Source organism: Mus caroli, chromosome 12 (genome assembly GCF_900094665.2).
Source record: "Mus caroli chromosome 12, CAROLI_EIJ_v1.1, whole genome shotgun sequence".
NCBI lineage: Eukaryota > Metazoa > Chordata > Mammalia > Rodentia > Muridae > Mus > Mus caroli.
The window spans coordinates 80,184,294-80,203,666 of record NC_034581.1 but is presented as its reverse complement, the minus strand read 5'-3'; the positions used below and the strand labels follow the sequence as shown (position 1 = coordinate 80,203,666).

The 19,373-nt window shown below is 45.2% G+C and overlaps 1 protein-coding gene across 1 annotated transcript in view; it reads right to left on the bottom strand.

Moving 5' to 3' along the window:
• The window catches only part of Flvcr2 (feline leukemia virus subgroup C cellular receptor family member 2), a 70,393-nt gene that overhangs the window by 13,166 nt on the left and 37,854 nt on the right, over positions 1-19,373 (bottom strand). Inside the window, exons 2-5 of the mRNA XM_021178943.2 lie at positions 18,581-18,722; positions 15,685-15,825; positions 5,590-5,657; positions 3,246-3,349 (exon numbers count right to left, since the gene is read on the bottom strand). Of these exons, the coding sequence (XP_021034602.1) occupies positions 3,246-3,349; positions 5,590-5,657; positions 15,685-15,825; positions 18,581-18,722 (455 nt within the window). The remainder of the gene's footprint in view (positions 1-3,245; positions 3,350-5,589; positions 5,658-15,684; positions 15,826-18,580; positions 18,723-19,373) is intronic.

Below are 19,373 nucleotides of genomic sequence, written 5' to 3'. Positions count from 1 at the left end.
AATTGCTCTGGCTAGGACTTCAAGTACAATGTTGAATAGGTAGGGAGAGAGTGGACAGCCTTGTCTAGTCCCTGATTTTAGTGGGATTTCTTCCAGCTTCTCACCATTTACTTTGATGTTAGCTACTGGTTTGCTGTAGATTGCTTTTATCGAACTCATGTTTTTTGTGGGTTTTTTCCTTTATAAGCTGACCCAAAAAGATGTCCGTTGTCATAGCTTCAGACACAATTCTATTTTTTGTTTTTTTTTTGTTTTGTTTTGTTTTTTTGAGACAGGCTTTCTCTGTATAGCCCTGGCTGTCCTGGAACTCACTCTGTAGACCAGGCTGGCCTCGAACTATAAATCCACCTGCCTCTGCCTCCCGAGTGCTGGGATTAAAGGTGTACGCCACCACGCCCGGTGAGACCCAATTCTGAACTACATCCCTGGTCTGCTGCGTTCAATAAACCATTCCTGTCTGACTGAGATTGGTGTTCATGTGGTTTGGGGAGCAACTCTTAGAGCACAACAATGTTCAGATCCTGTTACATACTTTACATGTGTTGATGACTGCAATCTCTGGCCACCCATAATTTTACCAATGAAGGTTCATGAAGAAACAGAGGTTCATTATGTGTTCAAAGTCACTGGCTGAAGCTGGGTGCTAGTGTCCACATGCCTTTAATCCCAGCACTCAGGAGGCAGAGGCAAGTGGATCTCTCAGTTTGAGTCCAGCCTGATCTATAGAGCAAGTTCTGGGACAACCAGGGCCACACAGAGAAACCTTCTTTCAAACAGTCAGTAGCTGAATCAATGCAGAAGGTAGGATCTGAACCCAAGCTTTGAAAGATCGGTAATATCTCAAGCTACACATCAGGAGAGTAATAATTGCCTATGCAGTTGCAGTTTGCAAAGAGGTCAGTCAAAGCCATAGCCTCCAGAAGATGCAACTATGTTCTGATTTTGAGAATAAGAGGCCTCCATCCTTCACCCCATTCACTCCCTCTATTTCCATCACCCTGTAAAAAGCATAGAATGTGAGTCACTGTCAGTAATTCTACAAACTCACTAGAGAGAAACAAACAAACAAAACAAAACAAAAAATTCATTGTGCTGTGTTTGTTAAACCACAACTCTACCTTCATACAGTGGCTACTTAAAACAAACAAAAACAAAACAAAACAAAACAACCCTGTTCCTAGTCCCAGCCCGAGATAGACTTCAATTCCCAGGTTCCGGCCTCCAACCCAAAGTAGACAAATCCAGGAGTTTGGGGAGGAAGAGGATGGTTGGCAGCTGGTCGATTGTACTAAACACAGAACAAGAGTCTTCCTAGGCCTCTACTATAGTTTCTAATTCATCTAAATAAGTCATCTGGCTGCCCACGACCCAGCCAGGCCAACATTCCAGTCCCTCCCTTCTCCTGCTGCAGGGCAGGCCCTAGAAGAAGGGACACTTCTGTCCTCTTGACGGGGGTGGCCAGTGCTTTTGTATCCGGCCGAAACAAGCAACTAACAGATGCCGAGAGGAGAAGGCAGCCAGGCTTCACCAGCAGTAATTAAGCCGAGCCAGGCTCCTCATCTTTCCTGAGCCTGGCAGCCACATCCCTGGGAGTGGCCTCAGCTGGCCTTTGACTAGGCCAACCAAAGTGAGACTTGGCCTGCCCAGAGGCTTACAGAAGTGGGTTTGTGTGGCAGAGAACAGGTCGACCACTGTCTTTTGCCTCCAGACACTGGAAACTTTGGAGGCTTCGACAAAGCAGCCTGGAAATCTGCCTACCCCAGTGCAGCACCATCCTGGTAGCTGACCCACAGCTAGTGTTCACTGAACACCCTCTGCATGAGGGGCCACACAGAGTCACAACCAGAAGGGAAGGGCATGACTGGCAGTGTAGCCCATTTTTTGCCTAGCATACACAGGTCCTGAGTTCAATTCTGAACACATGGGTGTAAGTTAGAAATAGGTTGCAGGACTTGTCCTCTGGTTTCCTGTCCTCTGGAGAGTTCCTTCAAGGCTGGCTGATGAACAGATGCCCAGCAAATGCCAAAGTCTCCCCATCTGCATCCCCAAGCTGAGATTACAAGCACTTGCCACCATGCGTGTATCCCCGCTGAAAGGACCCTGATATAGCTGTCTCTTGTGAGGCAATGCCAGTGCCTGGCAAATACAGAAGTGGATGCTCATAGTCATCTGTTGGATGGAACACAGGGTCCCCAATGGAGGAGCTAGAGAAAGTACCCAAGGAGCTGAAGGGGTCTGCAATCCTATAGATGGAACAACAATATGAAGAAACCAGTACCCCCAGAGCTCGTGTCTCTAGCTGCATATGTAGCAGAAGATGGCCTAGCCGGCCATCACTGGGAAGAGAGGCCCCTTGGTCTTGCAAACTTTATATGCCCCAGTACAGGGGAACTCCAGGGCCAAGAAGTGGGAATGGGTGAGTAGGGGAGCCGGGCAGGGAGAGGGTATAGGGGACTTATGGGATAGCATTTGAAATGTAAATGAAGAAAATATCCAATAAAACATTGAAAAAAAAGAAGTGTATCCCAGGAATCAATCTTAGGTTCTCACGCTTACAGAGCAAGCGCTTCTCATTTGAGCTGTCTCTCCAATCCCGGCTCGCATTTTACAAAGCAGACCCTTCTACTTCATTGGCATCTGGAGAGTGGGATGTCAGGATTTTGTATTTATAGGCCAGGACTGGGTTGGCATATACTAAAATCTTTTATGATCACTCTAGGCTGTTAGAAGTATACTGGATAATTGGGCCCAAGGCATAGGATATTTGCAAACAAGATAAAAAACAATTGCAAGATTTAAATGCACTGCAAATTGAACTAAGACACAGAGAGCCCAGTTATCCCAGAGCAGCCAAGGTCAGGGAAATCTCCTGCTCATTGCTCTTTGGGGGTTCCCCTCAAACTTTCCAACTGCTGAGATCTCCCCACCCCCTACCCCAACACACATTCTGTTTTCATTTCTCTGTCCTCTTTTCTTTCCACAAGTCTTTTGGATAGGGAGGAAGACTAAGTCAACCTCTGTGTCCACTATTCCGATTCCTCCCAGAATCCCACAGAGTGAGTAGAGTTCCATCCACTTTGTGAATGAGGAATCCCAGGCTCAGAGAAAGCAAGTCAAAACTGCCTGTTTGACCAATTTGACCTCCAGCTGCTACCCCGCCCCAAAGCTAACTAGCTGTGTTCCTAAGATGCATGTCATTTCAAAAGTAAGGGGCCCCGGTTCTTGATCAAAAAAGAGTCACTCACTTGTAGGTTTTGGATTTATCCAGCCAGATGCCTGAGATCATAGCACCAAACATCCCTGCAATGACGATGGTCAGACCGATTCTTCCAGCATTCACTTCTTCCCCCTGGGGAGACCACAGAACCACCCCCAAGGTGGCCAGAATTTAGCAAATACCAAGACAAGATGGGCCCTAAGATAACAACCTCAAGGAAATTCTGGAATAGTTGTTCTTACCAACAATAATACCCCAGCTGTACATCTATGGCCCTGTACGCTGGGATAGCAGCATGATCAGCCTAATCTTGTTCTTTAAGCCACTTACAGCACACACACACACACACACACACATATATATAATTTTCTATTTTTTTTTTAAACAAGGTCTTACTACATAGCCTGTCTGACTTGGAACTTGCTAAGTAGACCAGGTTGGCCTTGAACTCACAAAGAACCACCTGCTTCTGCCTCCCAACTGCTGGCATTAATGAAGTACATTACCATGCTCTCTCAAGTATTTTTAAATTAATCCTTACAGCAATTACATCTTATATATCATTGTTTCCATTTTGTAGAGAGAAAAACCTACTGGAACACATGTATTTATTTCATCATATTTTTCAGATGGGTCAAACCTGTCTGTGGCCATGTATCTCAGGATAGCTATGAATGTGCATCATATGTGCACAACATATTTGTAGATAACAATGTCATTTTACAATGTCAAAACATGTTGGACAGGGCTAATAATAACAATAATATATGATATTATTATAATATATAGTATGTAATATTCATATAATATATATCAATGTTGACATTGTTGCTTAATTCTCATAATTCCCACCATAAAATTAGGAGTTAGTCTGTACCCATTTCATGATATGAAACAGAGAACAGTGAGATTAACCTGTTATCCTAAGGTCACAGGCACACGTTTTTTTAAAGACAGAGCTGGGCTATGATCTTAGGTCTTAATGATGGTAGGATTCTGCAAGTGTGACATCCATGGCCTTGGTGTACCTGACTCTATAACACTCAGTGTCACTTGCCCAACATTCAGCCTCACTGGTTCTGGAAACTTTTTTTTTTTCCCCGAGACAGGGTTTCTCTGTGTAGTCCTGGCTGTCCTGGAACTCACTTTGTAGACCAGGCTGGCCTTGAACTCAGAAATCCACCTGCCTCTGTCTCCCAAGTGCTGGGATTAAAAGTGTGTGCCACCACTGCCCAGCTGGAAACATTTTTCTTAAATGCTTTAATTGGTTCCAGGACAGCCAGGTCTACATAGAAAGACCTTGCCTCAAACAAACAAACAAACATTAATTAATTAATTAATTAAAAATAAAATGCTGAGGCTGGAGAGATGACTCAGCAGTTAAGAGCTGGACAGTGCTGGTTGCTCTTCCCAGAGGCCTGGGTTCAATTCTTAGGACCTATATGGCAGCTCATACCTCAACTAACTCCAGTCTCGGGGAATGTAGTGCCCTCTTCTAATCTATGTAGACATTACACATACATATGGTGCATAGACATTCATGCAGGCAAAATACCATATACATAAAAAGAAATAAAAATAGAAAAACACTTTAATTGAACATACGAGTTCAAAATTAAAAATTTCCCATATAATAAGTATCATATGACTATACATCTATCCAAGTGTTGCTACTTATTCTCTAGCCTTTTTTATATAAAGTTTCTTATTTTTATTATATGTTTGGGTATTTTGCCTACACGTATGCATATATATCACATTCGTGCCAGGTGGTTTCCAGAGGCCAGTAGAAGGTTTCTTATCCCCTGGAACTGAAGTTACAAATGGTTGTGAGACATCATGCGGGTTCTGAGTTCTGAATCCAGATCCCCTGGAAGAGTAGCTAGTGTTCTTACATCTCTCTAGCTCTTATACTCTGCTCTTAAAAAAAACAAACATTACTAGAGGTAATTGTAGCTGGGCAAAGTGGCACATGCTTTTAGTCCCAGCACTCAGGAGGCAGAGGCAGCAGGTCTCTGTGAGTTCCAGGCTACCCAAGGCTGTATAATGGAACTCTGCCTCAGAGAGAGAGACAGAGACAGAGACAGAGACAGAGACAGAGAGTGAAGAGAAAGGTAGTTTTATGTCTTTTGCAGAAAAGAGAGAAGTCTAAGATGATAACAAGCTTGTCATATTATGACATAGTTTACTGTGACATAGTTTAAAACCACCAAAATTTAAATTGAGACCCAGGGCCATCTACCTCCAAACCCGTAAGCACACATCCATTGGAGGCTACCTAGAACTAGCTAGACCCAAGAGTGGACCGCTACCCAGCCTCTGCAGAGACAGACAGTATCTCCCTGCCCAGCACATTTGGGAATCTGCCTTACCGGGAAGTGCAAGATCACCATGCGATTCAGCAGAGTGGATAAGGCATAGAAAGCACCAGCATTCAGACCTGGAGGAGGAAGGGTGAGACACATTAGGATCTGCCCAGACCACAGGCTAACATCTCCCTCCTCCCTGCAGCCATCATGGAAATCCTATAGTGAGGGAAGAAATCTTCATCCCCACTACCACTGTGTGTGATGTTCTCGGAGGAGAAAAATTCAGGGATGTATGAGGCGACTTTCTAGTTCTTCTGAAATAGATGCCTGAAAACAATTCAGAGTAGCCATTGTCACCCTTTCTTAGCCACATACCATGACATCACAATCCCTTTAGCCTGCCCTGGGAATGACTCCGTGCAGGATCACTCTGGTCAGAACCATTCACGTTCCTCCTTTCAGCTTTGTCTCTCTAGACCTGCGTGCGGGTTTAAACAGAAGTGGGTGTTCTCCACCTTCTCCTGATGGTCCTACTTCCTCTATGAGCATCCAAACCTTGGCACCCTTCCACCTGCTGGCTGTTTCTCTCCTCTCTCCACTCCTATAGGTCTGTTGTGTGAAATTAAACCATCTCCAAAATTAGTTGGTATCCTACTCCATCAGATTATTCAACAAATAACGGAGTACCTAGAAATTACTGATAGGAACAGAGGATAGGGGCCTGGGGAGGAGGCTCAGTTGGTAAAGTTTCTGCAGCAAAAGCCTGAAGATCTGAGTTAGCATCCCTAGCTCACATGCACAGAGCCAGGAGTTTGTAACTGCTGAGCTTTGGAGAAGGGCAGAGACAAAGCGGGTCCTGGTGCTTACTGGATCATCCAGCAAAACTGATGTGCTCCAGGTTTCAGTCAGAGTCTGTGCTTCAAAAGAATAAGGGAAATCGGGAGGGAGAATGGGGGGGCGCTATGATGAATTGGAGAGAGAGGGCAGATAGGTATAATCAAAATTCATTACATAAATATGTTAAATTTCCAAAGTACAAAAAGTACTTTTAAAAAAGGCAGTGACAGCCGGGCGTGGTGGCGCACGCCTTTAATCCCAGCACTCGGGAGGCAGAGGCAGGCGGATTTCTGAGTTCGAGGCCAGCCTGGTCTACAAAGTGAGTTCCCTGTCTCGAAAAACAAAAAAAAACAAACAAACAAAAAAAAAAAGGCAGTGACTTAGGAAGACACCCAATGTTAACCTCTGGCCTCTCTACAGGTACAAATGCACACACTCACATGAACACATATGTATATATACACACATACACAAAGAAAGGAAGGAAACAGAGAAAGAAAGTAGATAATAAGGTGATTTGCCCAAAGCCACATAATGAATTAGTAACTATATGGAGACAGGAACTGACCTAAAGAAGAAAGGGCCTCCTGATCTTCTCTCAGGGATAATGGCGATGATAATGAGGGTGCTGGAGATAATGCTGACGATGACAGCATCACATACATAGTTACTGACCCTGTTCTAAGGACCTTACAAACTTTATCATTTCCCTAAGTTAATAGTGTTATCATTCCCACTCTATAGATGAGAAAAATGCAGTTAAAGAGTAGATGCAAAAAAATAAGTGAAGTGATTGATGCATACTGGCAGTCATATCTCACATAATCCTAGCATTTTGCAGACTAAGGCAAGAGGATCATGAGTAGGAAGGCCAGCCCTAAGAAGATCCTATCCAAACGAAACGAAACAAAACCAACCAATAAGAAACAAGCATAAGCAGATCTTCCTGTTTATAAAGCATACTAGGGGACTAGGGATCTGTTGTTGTTGTTGTTTGGGTTTGTTTGTTTATGTTTTTGTTTTGAGGCTCACAAGACTACCACAAGCACACTTCAATTTGTGGAGAAGGAAGCCGGGCTGTTTTGGGAGTTCATCTTCAGTAGACTCAGTCCACAGAGCCTCAGATCACAGAGGCATCTAAGGAACAATGAAAGTTGAGTACAATTAATCTCTCTGGTGGGAGGTGGGACACCTCCCTGGAGCACAACTCTGTAGCCATACTTTCCAAGGTCCCCGTAAAAGATGGACCAGTGAAAAGAGTCACTGTACTCAAGGACACACTGAGTGGCCTGGGGCCAGATATGACTAGGTCTGTGTGTTCATTTTTAATCACAGGTCTTTTTTTTTTTTTTATCATAAGCAACACTGCTGAAATATAGTTGACATGCTCCCTATATCAGGCTCCCAAAGGAACAAGATACAAAGTGAAGGCCAGATTCCCATACAAGATAGATAAGAACCTTCATCCCCACCCTTGCAAGCACAGAGGCATTAAAGAGTAAATCTGGGTCTGAAGTTACCCCTGTTGTCTCCAGAGCCCTTGATGTAAATCATTAGATTTCACGATTTAAAACAAAGGTATCTCCAAGCCAGGCCTGTTTCTTCCTATCCCTCTCTCAGCCTCTCTCAGCAGGTCACTCCACAGATGCAAAAGGTTGGACTCACTGTGGCTTCCTCAAGACAGGCCTAAGGGGTTCAACAAATGCTGAACTTTATACGCAACTGCCAGGCTAGTGATTGTCGCATAAGAAAACATTCTACAGAGGACCAGAGAGATGGCTCAGTGGGTAAAAGTACCTGCTACCATGTCTGAGGACCCAAGTTCTGCCCCCCAGGACCCACATGGTAGGAGAAGGTCTACTCCTGCAAGTTGTCCTTTGACCTCCACAGTGTACAGGGACACACGTGGGCACACGTGCGCATATCCCTGCAAATAATAAATATGTAAAGAGTGCTTACGCCGGGCTTGGTGGTGCATGCCTTTAATCCCAGCACTTGGGAGGCAGAAGCAGGTGGATTTCTGAGTTCGAGGCCAGCCTGGTCTACAGAGTGAGTTCCAGGACAGCCAGGGCTATACAGAGAAACCCTGTCTCGAAAAATAAACAAACAAAAACAACAACAACAGCAAAAAAACCCCACAACAACAACAACAACAAAAGAGTGTTTACTTGGCTTTCAGTCGGCCTCTTACTAGAAAGCAAACCCAATGAACTTCAACCACACACCCAGATACTTAGAATTCCATCTCTGAGTCAAGAGTGTCGTCAGGAGAAAAGGTCCTGAAAAGTGGGGTGAGCTGGAATGTGGGAGGAAACGGGGAAAAGAAAAACAAAACAGCTTCTTGCTTCTTCTCTTCTCACCCTATAACCTTCCCACCCTTCTTGCTCATCCATCTGCCTCCTGGCCCGGGATGACCCTGCCAAAGTTAAGTGAGCTTTAGCTTTAGCTGAGACAGCTGTTCTCAGCTTGGATCTCCAGCTGGATGTCAAGATGGGCAGAATCCAAGGAAACAGATGCTATCCAACTGAAGGGGGCAGAAGAAGAACACTTTGATATCAGCATTTCTGTGAGAACCCTGGCCCAGGATGCTACAGCTGAGCTTGGGGATCAGTGAGTTAGTGGCCATGTGTCTACTGGCCTGTGTCCAACCCCACCCTCGACCCACTTCATCCAGGGCTCTGGGAGTGAGCTCCCACAATCTGTGTTTGAGCAAACCTTCTAGGTGATTCTAACACTGATGAAGTTGGAAATACTGACTTAGTGTGGTTCATCGATAGCCTCTCCCTGTGCCAGGCTACACCGCCATAGAAAAGGTGAAAGGCAGGGAGCAGAGGCACGCTCTGGAAGGCTGTCCTTTCCCATACTGTACACACTTCCCCGAGAGGTGTTAGCAATGATTCTCGAACCAATCTTTAGGTGTTCCTTCCCATATCTTCTGACGTTGTCAGATGAGTCAGACAAAATGAGTCCTCTCCTATGTGCAGTCCAAAAGGTGGAACACCTCACACCCAGATCGGGAAGAGTGGGGATGAAATGTAAGCTCTGCCCTGAGGGCGTAGCATCTCCTTCACAAATTCAGGGATGTGTGATCACTCCTGCAAGGTAAGGCCCCTATCAACTCAGTGCAGAGACAGTGTGTGCATCCTGGGAGTCTGCCACACTAACGGGCACATTTGGAATGGACATGTCCTAAGGAGAAGAGCAGATTTGACAGCCCTCACTTGGAGTCCCTTTCCTTTTTGTTTGAGGCCAGTTCCCCCACCCACCCACCCACCCCAAAAAACTATTTCAAGGACCACTCAAAAGTTCAAAATGAGTTCTTTTAAATGAGAATCTTCTAGAATGGGATTTGAGAACCTGAATTTTAACAGGGAGAAAGGGAGAGGGAGGGGGGAAGGGAGGGAGAGGGGTAAGGGAGAAGGATGGAATGGAGAGGGAGAGGGGGAGAGAAAGAGGTAAAAGAGAAAGGAAAGCATATTAGATATTTCTTAAAACTAGTGTTTGGCTTCAGGAATGCAGAGGCTGAAGGATCAGACCAAGATTCCCAGGTGGTGGGGTTCACATGGAAGATAAGGAGCCCCAAGACCATGAGACTTCCCCTTGCCCACAGCTAGCTACTTCAGAACTTTCCAAATCTGAAGCAAGTTAGAATTGTCTGAAATGTTTACAAAAGGCAGGCAATTTCCTCCACCTCTGCCGCCTGCATCTGAATCCCAGAAGAGAAGCACAGAAAACCAAATTTCTAATCAAGTGTGCCACCGGATTCTCTCTTTGAGGTAGCTTGCTGTGCTGGCTGGCTTTGTGTCCCTGTGGCACAATACCTGGCAGAGTGAGCTTCTAGGGGAGAAAGGTTTCTTTGGGGTTCAGGGTTTCAGAGTTGGCCCCACTGTTTTGGGCAGCGCCCATCATTGTGAGGAATCTGCAGTGGAGCAGAGAGCCTCACCTTACTACACCCAGGAAGCCACAAAAGACCGAAAGCGCCCAGAGCTCCAATATTCCTTTTAGAAGCATACTCACAATCATCCTTAACCCCAGTTCCAGGCGATTCAACAGGCACACGTGTGCTGTGCATGCATACATTCAGCCAGAGCACTCATACACATAAGATAAAAACATAAATCTTTTTGAAAGAATGCTGGAATGGGAGTCATGTACTACCACACCCAGCCCCATTCTCCTTCTTCTCCCTCTAGAAAATTTATTTTTAGCTGGCCATGATGACACATGCCCTTAATTCCAGCAGTTAGCAGTTAGGTGGATCTCTGAGTTCAAGGCCAGCTTGGTCTACAAAGCAAGTTCCAGGACAGTCAGGGCTACATAGAGAAACCCTGTCTCGAAAAGCAAAACATGGCTGGTGAGATGACTCGGCAGGTAAGAGCACCAACTGCTCTTCCGAAGGTCATGAGTTCAAATCCCAGCAACCATATGGTGGCTCACAACCATCTGTAACGAGATCTGACTCCCTTTTCTGGAGTGGCTGAAGACAGCTACAGTGTATTACATATAGTCAATAAATAAATCTTTAAGAATAAAAAAGAAAAGCAAAACAACAAAAAGTTATTTTTATATCCCTGTATTTTTTGCCTGAATGTATGCATGTGCATACACACATGCCTGGTGTCCTCAGAGATCTCTAGAGGACATTGGATCCCCTGGAACTGGAGTCATAGATGGCTGTGAGCCAATATGTGGGAGCTGGGAAACAAACCCAGGTCCTTTGCAAGAGCAATGAGTGCTCTTAACCACTGAGCCATCTCTTCAGCCACATCAATTCTTTTTTTTTAATTAAAAAAATTAATCACCTCAGTTGGAGGTGGTATACAGCTTTAATCCCAGCACTCAGGAGGCAGAGGCAGGCGAATCTCTTGAGTCTGAGGCTAGCCTGGTCTACAGTGTGAGTTCTAGGACAGCCAGAGCTATACAGAGAGACCCTATCTCAAAAAAAGCCAAGAAATTAATTACATACAAAGCAATGAATTTCATGGTGGTATTCACATATGTCATTGTGCTTTGTTAAACTCCTTGTAAGCTAGGATCTTGTAGGCACTCGGAGATCCCTATATCTTGGTTCCTCCCACAAGGTAGAGTAAGGATAAGACAGGAGAACCCCAAGGGAAAGGGGATCTCAAGTAGAGGCTCCCGGACCAGATCTCAGACACCCGGGACAGTGATTTAGCACAAACCTGCTAGCAAGCATGGGAAGAGCACAGAGAACCTAAAGCCTTTCAACATGACTGATAGGCTCTACAGAGACCATAAGAGAGCAGATTCCGACAAGTTCCTGCATTGTTTGGGTGACACAAAGGCCACTGTTCTTACTGCTACTCAGCCATTTTTCTTGACTAAACACTGCCTACAATGTGACAAGAGCCATTAGCAGTCCTGGGGTGGGGGTAATGACTGGCAACCCCACCCCCATCCCAGCATCCTTGCTACTGCTATTGATTTTCCAAGATCCTTATCACCACATAGGACACTTCCCTGGGGCTGTGGAATGTAACTCGGTTGTCAGAGTGCTTGCCTACCGAGAACTAAGTCCTAGACTTGATCCCCATCACCACATAAAGCAGATGCGATGGTACACATCTGTAATCCCGACACTTGGGTCATAGTGGCAGGAGAACCACAAGCTCCAGTCGGTCCCCAGCTCATTCTAGGCCACTCTAGGAGTCACAAGACCCTACCTTAAAAAAAAAAAAAAGTAAACTAATACATTACATTTAAAAGACTTTCCTATCTACTTCCTGAATTATTGTTTCACCAAATAGATCAGGAGGCATGCCCAGTGTCTAGTAGACTTATAATTCCAACTAAAGTACAGGAACACAAGTCAACAATCATATAAGAAACAGGACAGGTGCTGAAGAGATGGCTCAGTGATTAAAGCACCGACTGCTCTTCCAGAGGTCCCAGGTTCAGTTCCCAGCAACCACATGGTGGCTCACAACCATCTGTAGTGATATCTGAATCCCTCTTCTGGTATGTCTGAAGACAGCTACAGTGTACTCACATACATAAAACAAATAAATCGGAGTAAGGAAGGAAGGAAGGAAGGAAGGAAGGAAGGAAGGAAGGAAGGAAGGAAGGAAGGAAGGAAGGAAGGAAGGAAGAAACAGGAGGCGTTGCTTGTTCCCCCACAGTGTGACCCAGAGCTACCCACCCCTCACTACCCAATAACCAAGAACAACATCCTGAATACATTTAGTTTATGTTGTGCTTTCATGGCTCAGTGACCTGACCCTGCCACTCACAGCCTCCAGCACTGAGGACCACAGCTCTATAAGGCACCATTGTCCAGCAGTGACCACCAGCATCAGCTTCAGCCATGGAAGAAACATAAGCACTTATGTCTCCCAGAGCCACAAGATAAGAAGTAATAACATTAACAGGCAACAGACGGATGCAATCAAGACAGGGAGCAAAGAAAGAGTCCTCGGAGTCATGGAAGGGAAGACGTAGGCGTCCAGTTTCACAGTCTGTCTGAGCAGTTCTCAACTTAGGGATCACCACAACCCCTTTGGGGATCAAATGACCTTTTCACAGAGGTCTCCTAAGACTGTCAGAAAAAAAAAATATTTACATGGAGATTCTTAACACTAGCAAAATTACAGTTATGATTTACCAGTGAAATAATTTTATGGATGGGAGTCACCAGAATATGAGGAACTGTATTAAAAGGTCATGGCACTGTGGAGGCTAAGGACCACTGATCTGGAGCCTAATGCTCCCCGGACATCTCCTCGCCAAGTACTTGGTCCCACCTATGCTTGTATACTGCACATATACAATAAGCAGCTCATAAGTGCTTTAGTTGGACATTTCTAGAGGGTAGAGACTTTACTGGGGATGAATTCAGAGGGATACTTAGAATCGAGACAACTATACTGCTTTTCCACAAGAATAGCAGCCTCTTACCTAGGACCTCAGCATGAGGGTTTTGAGATAAAGGTCATTGATAAACCTAGCATATACTCTTGTTTAATTTTTTTGGGAGGGGGGAGCGTTGAGGCAGGGTTTCTCTGTGTAGCCCTGGCTGTCCTGGAACTTACTCTGTAGACCAGGCTGGTCTCAAACTCAGAAATCCGCCTGCCTCTGCCTCCCAAGTGCTGGGATTAAAGGCGTGTGCCACCACCGCCCGGCTGTTGTTTAATTTTTAGTTACTTATTGTTTTATGTGTATGGGTGTTTTTATCTGAGAGTATGTCTGCAACACGTGCATGCCTGGATCCGGCAAAGAGGTGCCAGATCCCTTAGGACTGGAGTTACAGACGGTTATGAGCCACTATGTGGGTTCTGGGAATTGAACCCAGGTCCTCAGAAAAAATGTCTCTTAACTGCTAAGCCATCTCTCCAGCCACCTTGACATGCAGTTTTAAGTACAGCTCTGGAAGGAAATATATGGGCAACTGTGGAATATGCAAGACAATGCTGGCTTTGGGGCATGAGAGCAAACGCCTGTAGTCCCAGCTACTGAGGAGGCTGACACACAGGAGGCTCACGTGAGGCTTTGTCTAGAACTTGGGTTACGTAACAAGGGAGAAAATGCAGGCTTTCAAGTTTAACAGATGTGTTTGGATTCTGGCTCTGCCACTTGCAGTGTATGACCATAGTCCAAGTACCTGGTCTCTCTGAGTTTCAGATTCTTCCTCTGTTAAATGGGGATAATTACAGTATTGCTCTCACATAGATACAGTAAGAATTAACTCACACCAGGTGATATGGTGTTATGAATCAATGACTTGTGTAACCCACAGAAAACAGGGAGTCATGGCCAAGAGTCTCACTTTAGTTTGTCTTGTCAAACCAACTTCATGTCTTTGTTTCACAGGTGTGTGACTTACTTGATTTAATTTTAACTTTATCTAGTGGTTAAATGGTCAAGTGTAGGCTGTGAGGTAGTACACTTGGGTAGATCTACAACTTCTTGAACTAACAGTGAAAATTTATTAGACTGAAATCCATCTAAAGGACGGATATTTTGAATGTTATGGCTTTGTTTTTTGTTTTGCTTTGTTTTGTTTTTCGAGACAGGATTTCTATGTAGCTCTGGATGTCCTGGAACTCACGCTGTAGACCAGGCTAGCCTCAAACTCAAGAGATCTGCCTGCCTCTGCCTTACAAGTGATAGGACCAAAGGCATCCCACCACTGGCCTGGCTATGACCTTGTTCTTAATGCTCTTTGACCTTATTTCGGATTAAAGATTGAAAAGAAGACACCTAAGTCAGTGTTGGTAGGCAAGGCCGCACACTAGTCAAGGTTAAAAGTTATCACACCAAAGGTTATGAAAATGAGAGGAAGAGGAAATGTTGGTTGCGTTCAAACACATAAAATTTTAAAAAGGCATTGATGTTTCAAGATGAGGGAGAATCGGTTGGGGGGTGGGTATAAGTTGTGTGGCAAGACTGATTTACAGATTCATTCATTCGCTTGCTCACTTATTCATTCATCACTCCTGGAGTACACACTGTTTACCATGGAGGAACTACATAGATAAAAAGGCAGTAATTCCTGTGAGCCCCAAAGGAATAAGAACTCCACAGGAGGGCTGGAGAGATGGCTCAGTGGGTAAGAGCACCCGACTGCTCTTCTGAAGGTCCGGAGTTCAAATCCCAGCAACCACATGGTGGCTCACAACCATCTGTAACGAGATCTGACTCCCTCTTCTGGAGTGGCTGAAGACAGACAGCTACAGTGTACTTACATATAAATAAATCTTTTAAGAAAAAAGAACTCCACAGGAAGACCACCAGAGTCAACTAACCTGGCTGGACCCTTGGGGCTCTCAGAGTCTGAACCACTAACCAAAGAACATCCACAGGCTGGACCTAGGCCTCCCTGTTCATATGCAGCAGATGTACAACTTGACCTTCATAGGGGTCCTGAACAACTGGATGGGGGTGGGGGTGGGGGGTTATCCCAAAAGCTGTTGACATGGGATATGTACTACTAGTTGGGCTGCCTTGTCTGGACGCAGTGGCAGAGGAAGTACCTAGCCTTGCAGAAACTTGAAGTGCCAGGATTGGGGGGATAACCAGGGGGTCCCTACCTGGTCAGAGGAGAAGAGATGGGGGAATGAAGAAGGATTATGGGAGAGGGTGACCGGGAAAGGGGCAGTGAGTGGGATATAAAGTAAATAAGTAAACAAGCATTGGTCAGAACCTGCAAGGAAAGGAATAGCTTTTCTAGAGGGGACCTTTCAACGTGTGCAGAGGCCCCAAGGTCAACCTAAACAGCTGGTCGGGCACATTTGGGACTGGGGAAGAGAAAACACAGACACATTAGGCTAGTCCCGGGCATTGCTGGACCCCGGTATGCCTTACCATAGGTGATGACCAGCAGCACGAAGTTGAGGTTTTTGAAGAGCCGGACAATGGAACTTAAATAAGAAGCATCAGGGGTCGCCAAGGCATAGCTCAAGGACTGGGCCCTGCTGGGAGGGTGCTTGGGCTTCTCCTTGAATACTGAAAGGAATAAAGACAATAAAGTAATGGGAAAGAAATCCCTGTGCTCCCACCCCAGGGGTACCAGCTGTACAGACACAGGCTACCTCCACCATCTAGGGAGGGACTGAGACTGTAAAGGAAATAACATTGTTTCCAGAGAAACATCTCCTAAAATTATTTCTCATTGCCTGAGGCTTTGCCCAAAGTCCTCCCCCCCCCTTTTCTTTTCTTTTTTCTTTTCTTTGGCAGTAGAGGGAGGGAAGCCAGGGCCTCCAGTAAGCAAGGCAAGCATTCAACCCCTGAGCTACTACCTCTAACGCTGTCATATTTATTTTATTGCCTTTTCTTTAATAGCCCCTACAGGACTGGAAACATCGAGCCTCCCTGGCAGTGTTCAAAGATCAAGGCAGCCCATAATACCTAGCAAATAACTTATCACAAAACAGAAGTGGGCGCACACATGGGGGGGGGGGAGGGCAGGGGCAGTGAAAGCTGGACTTTGGAAGGTTAGGAACCCCGTGAGTGGCTGAACTCCAGAGCTTCAAAGGGGGATAGGAGTGACGTTTGTCTACAGAATCACAGAGTCTGGTGCATGGCTGCCAAGCTGTTCCCTAAATCAATGAAAGTTACAGTGGCAGAAGTTGAGAGTGTGCTCCTACTTTCACCAGTGCTAAATGAGACTCTTCTTAGAAGAGAGCCAAGCTCCAGGACTGACCACGCCTGTGTCAAAGGCTGAATAGAGACTGGGAAATTGTGTCATTTAGAGTCAAGTTCCACACAGCTGATGTGATGTGACTCTACCAAGTGCCATTCGCCTCGCTGCAGGGCAGATGTGTTTAGCTAGTCGTTTGACTACATTGGCTCTCCCACATCATTCGAGCAAGGCCACTGACTACATGGCCTCTGGCAAGGCCCATGAGACCTCTCCTGGAAGGTAGGCTGCCTGCCTCTAGAGGAAGTTCTGCAAATGAGGTTGGCTCTCGGGAGCAGATCATCAAAGCACCCCCAGCACCTCCCCCCAACCATTCCAGCTTTGACTTCAGAGCCCTGCCTCTTCCTTCTCCAATAATAGTTCTGGACAAATTCTCTCTGCTGGAATGCGCCATCCATTGTCTTGGCTGCTCAACTCCCCTTCCATGCAAGGCGATTAGGTCCTCAGCATCCGGTGTTGTTTCGAGGATTTGACAACCATGAAACAGTACTCAGATAAACTTTTGTTTCCAGCCTTCACTCAGTCAACTACGAGCTAATAAAATACCCAACCATAGCAAAGTTCTACCACCTAGGTTTGCAGTTGCAAAGAGCCAGGACCTCACTGACCTCGAACACAGACATTTAGAGGCAGGCATGGTAGGATTTAAAACTTCAGTGGAACCAAGAGGCCCTGAGCTTATTCATTCTTCCCTTTCCCACTCACAGCTCCCTGCTGCTAGCCCTAGAGAACGCTGTCCTGACTAAGATACCTGGAATGAAATACCATAGAGAGCAGTGATCTAAGAGACACATTTAACTACGTGACTCTGCAGGTGAACTATCGTACAGGGATAAACCTTTACCACCTGACATTAGACTTTACGGCAGAGAGTAACCTTTAGATGGGTGACTAACAGTTTAACAGGGAAGAAAATTCCTTAGACATCTCTGAATCCACCTTGATCATATCACTTACACGGAAACAATAAGCATTTCTTTTTTTAAATTCTTTTGTTCACTTTTGTTGTGGTTTTGTTGATGTTTTATTTGATTTCTCTGAGACAGGGTCTTTCCTGTAACATAGGTTGTCCTTGAATTAGTCATTCTCCTGCCTCAGCCTCCAGAGTGCAAGGATCACAGGGGCCAGCCAAGACACATAAGCAAATACTTGGATGAGTAATTGAACGTCAGTGTAAAATGTTAATAGCATTTACCTGAGCTTGCTTGTTGGAACTAAGTTTTCAAGGACAAATTCATGGCCGTTCCTTTCTTTGCACTTTGTTATTTTGAGATTGTCCACGGTGCATATATTACTCATTATTGATAATAAGGATGAAGAAATTTGGTCCCCAAGTATTTTCAGGCTAAGCTCAGATTATTAGCATTTGTGGAGCTAGTTAATATGTTATTATGCTAGTGGTCTAATCTGGAATGACTTCCTGAATTTTCCTCAAGTCTTAGCTTCCTTACTGAAGAGGGTCTATAAGGCACCTTATTCATTGGGTTGCTGGGGACTAAATGAAATAAGACATTCTCGGGTTTTTTCTTTTGCTTTGTTGTTGTTGTTGGGGGGGGGGGTGAGGGACGAGACAAGGTAGTAGTCTGGCTGCTACCTGTGTAGCCTTAACTGTACTAGAACTTTTTCTGTAGATCAGGCTGGCCTTGAACTCAAAGAGAGCCTCCTGCCTTTGTTTCCTTCCTAAATGCTGGAATTAAAGGCATGAGCCACCTCGACTGGCTTGTAATCAGATGCTGATCAACACAATGCTTAGGACACTGCAGGTTCTTCCAGGGGCCTCAATAAAATGACAATAGTCTACCTAATTCTTCAGGTGAGATGGGAATGGAGAACTGGTCAACCACCATTAAACCTTTCCTGGGCTGATAATGGAGTATATAGCATCACTTAGAGCTGTATTAGGGACAATTTTACTGAGCTAAAACATCTGAAAAGGGCAAAAAGCCTGACCTCCAGTGTCTCTAAGTATCTGTGGTATTTAGGGCCATGTTCAAAGGGTGCCACCAGGGTTGACATAACTTCCCCACCTCCTGCCCACCAGCAGCCCACTAATGATCTTACCGATGATGACAAGGATGAAGAGGAGAGTGGCCACACCTCCTATTATGTAGAACATGATGCTGATATGGTAGGCAAGCTTTTCCGGGTCTTTGATGTTGGGTACCAAAACAGGAGGGACCAAAAACCCAATTGCAATGCCAAGCTACATAGAAGACAGACACAACCAATCAGTTATCAAATGGCCAAGAGACAAATTTAGAGACTACTATTTGGAAACATACTTTCTCAGGCTGGGGAGATGGTTCAGTTGGTAAAGTGCCTAGCATCCATGCATGAGGATTTGAGGTCACACACCTAGTACCTACATAAAAACTGAGTGTGGTCTCATGTGGATGTCATCCCAGCATTGGAAGGACAGGGGTACACAGATCCCTAGAGCTCATTGGCCGGCCAGCCTAGCAGAATCAATGAACTCCTGTCTCAAAAAAACAAAGGTAGAGCAGAAAATGGAAGGCACCCAATGTCAACGTCTAGCCTCATGTCAACATGAGCCCATACATATGCACACACCCACATGAGCATGTGTACATGCTATACACACATGTGCACATATCAAAAATTAATTCCAAACTTCCAGTTCTTCCTCACACACATTTCAGAATTATTTTCCCCACCAAGAATCGTTTCCTTGACAACTTGACTTATACACAGTTCTGACCCAAAAACTATGGAGGAGCCTGGCTCTCCTTTAGTGCAAGCTTCATTAGTTCAATGGTTTCCATATCCCTGTCCCTGAGATATAGAAATATAATGCTAACCTTTTTCTTCTTCTTCTTCTTTTTTTTTTTTTTTT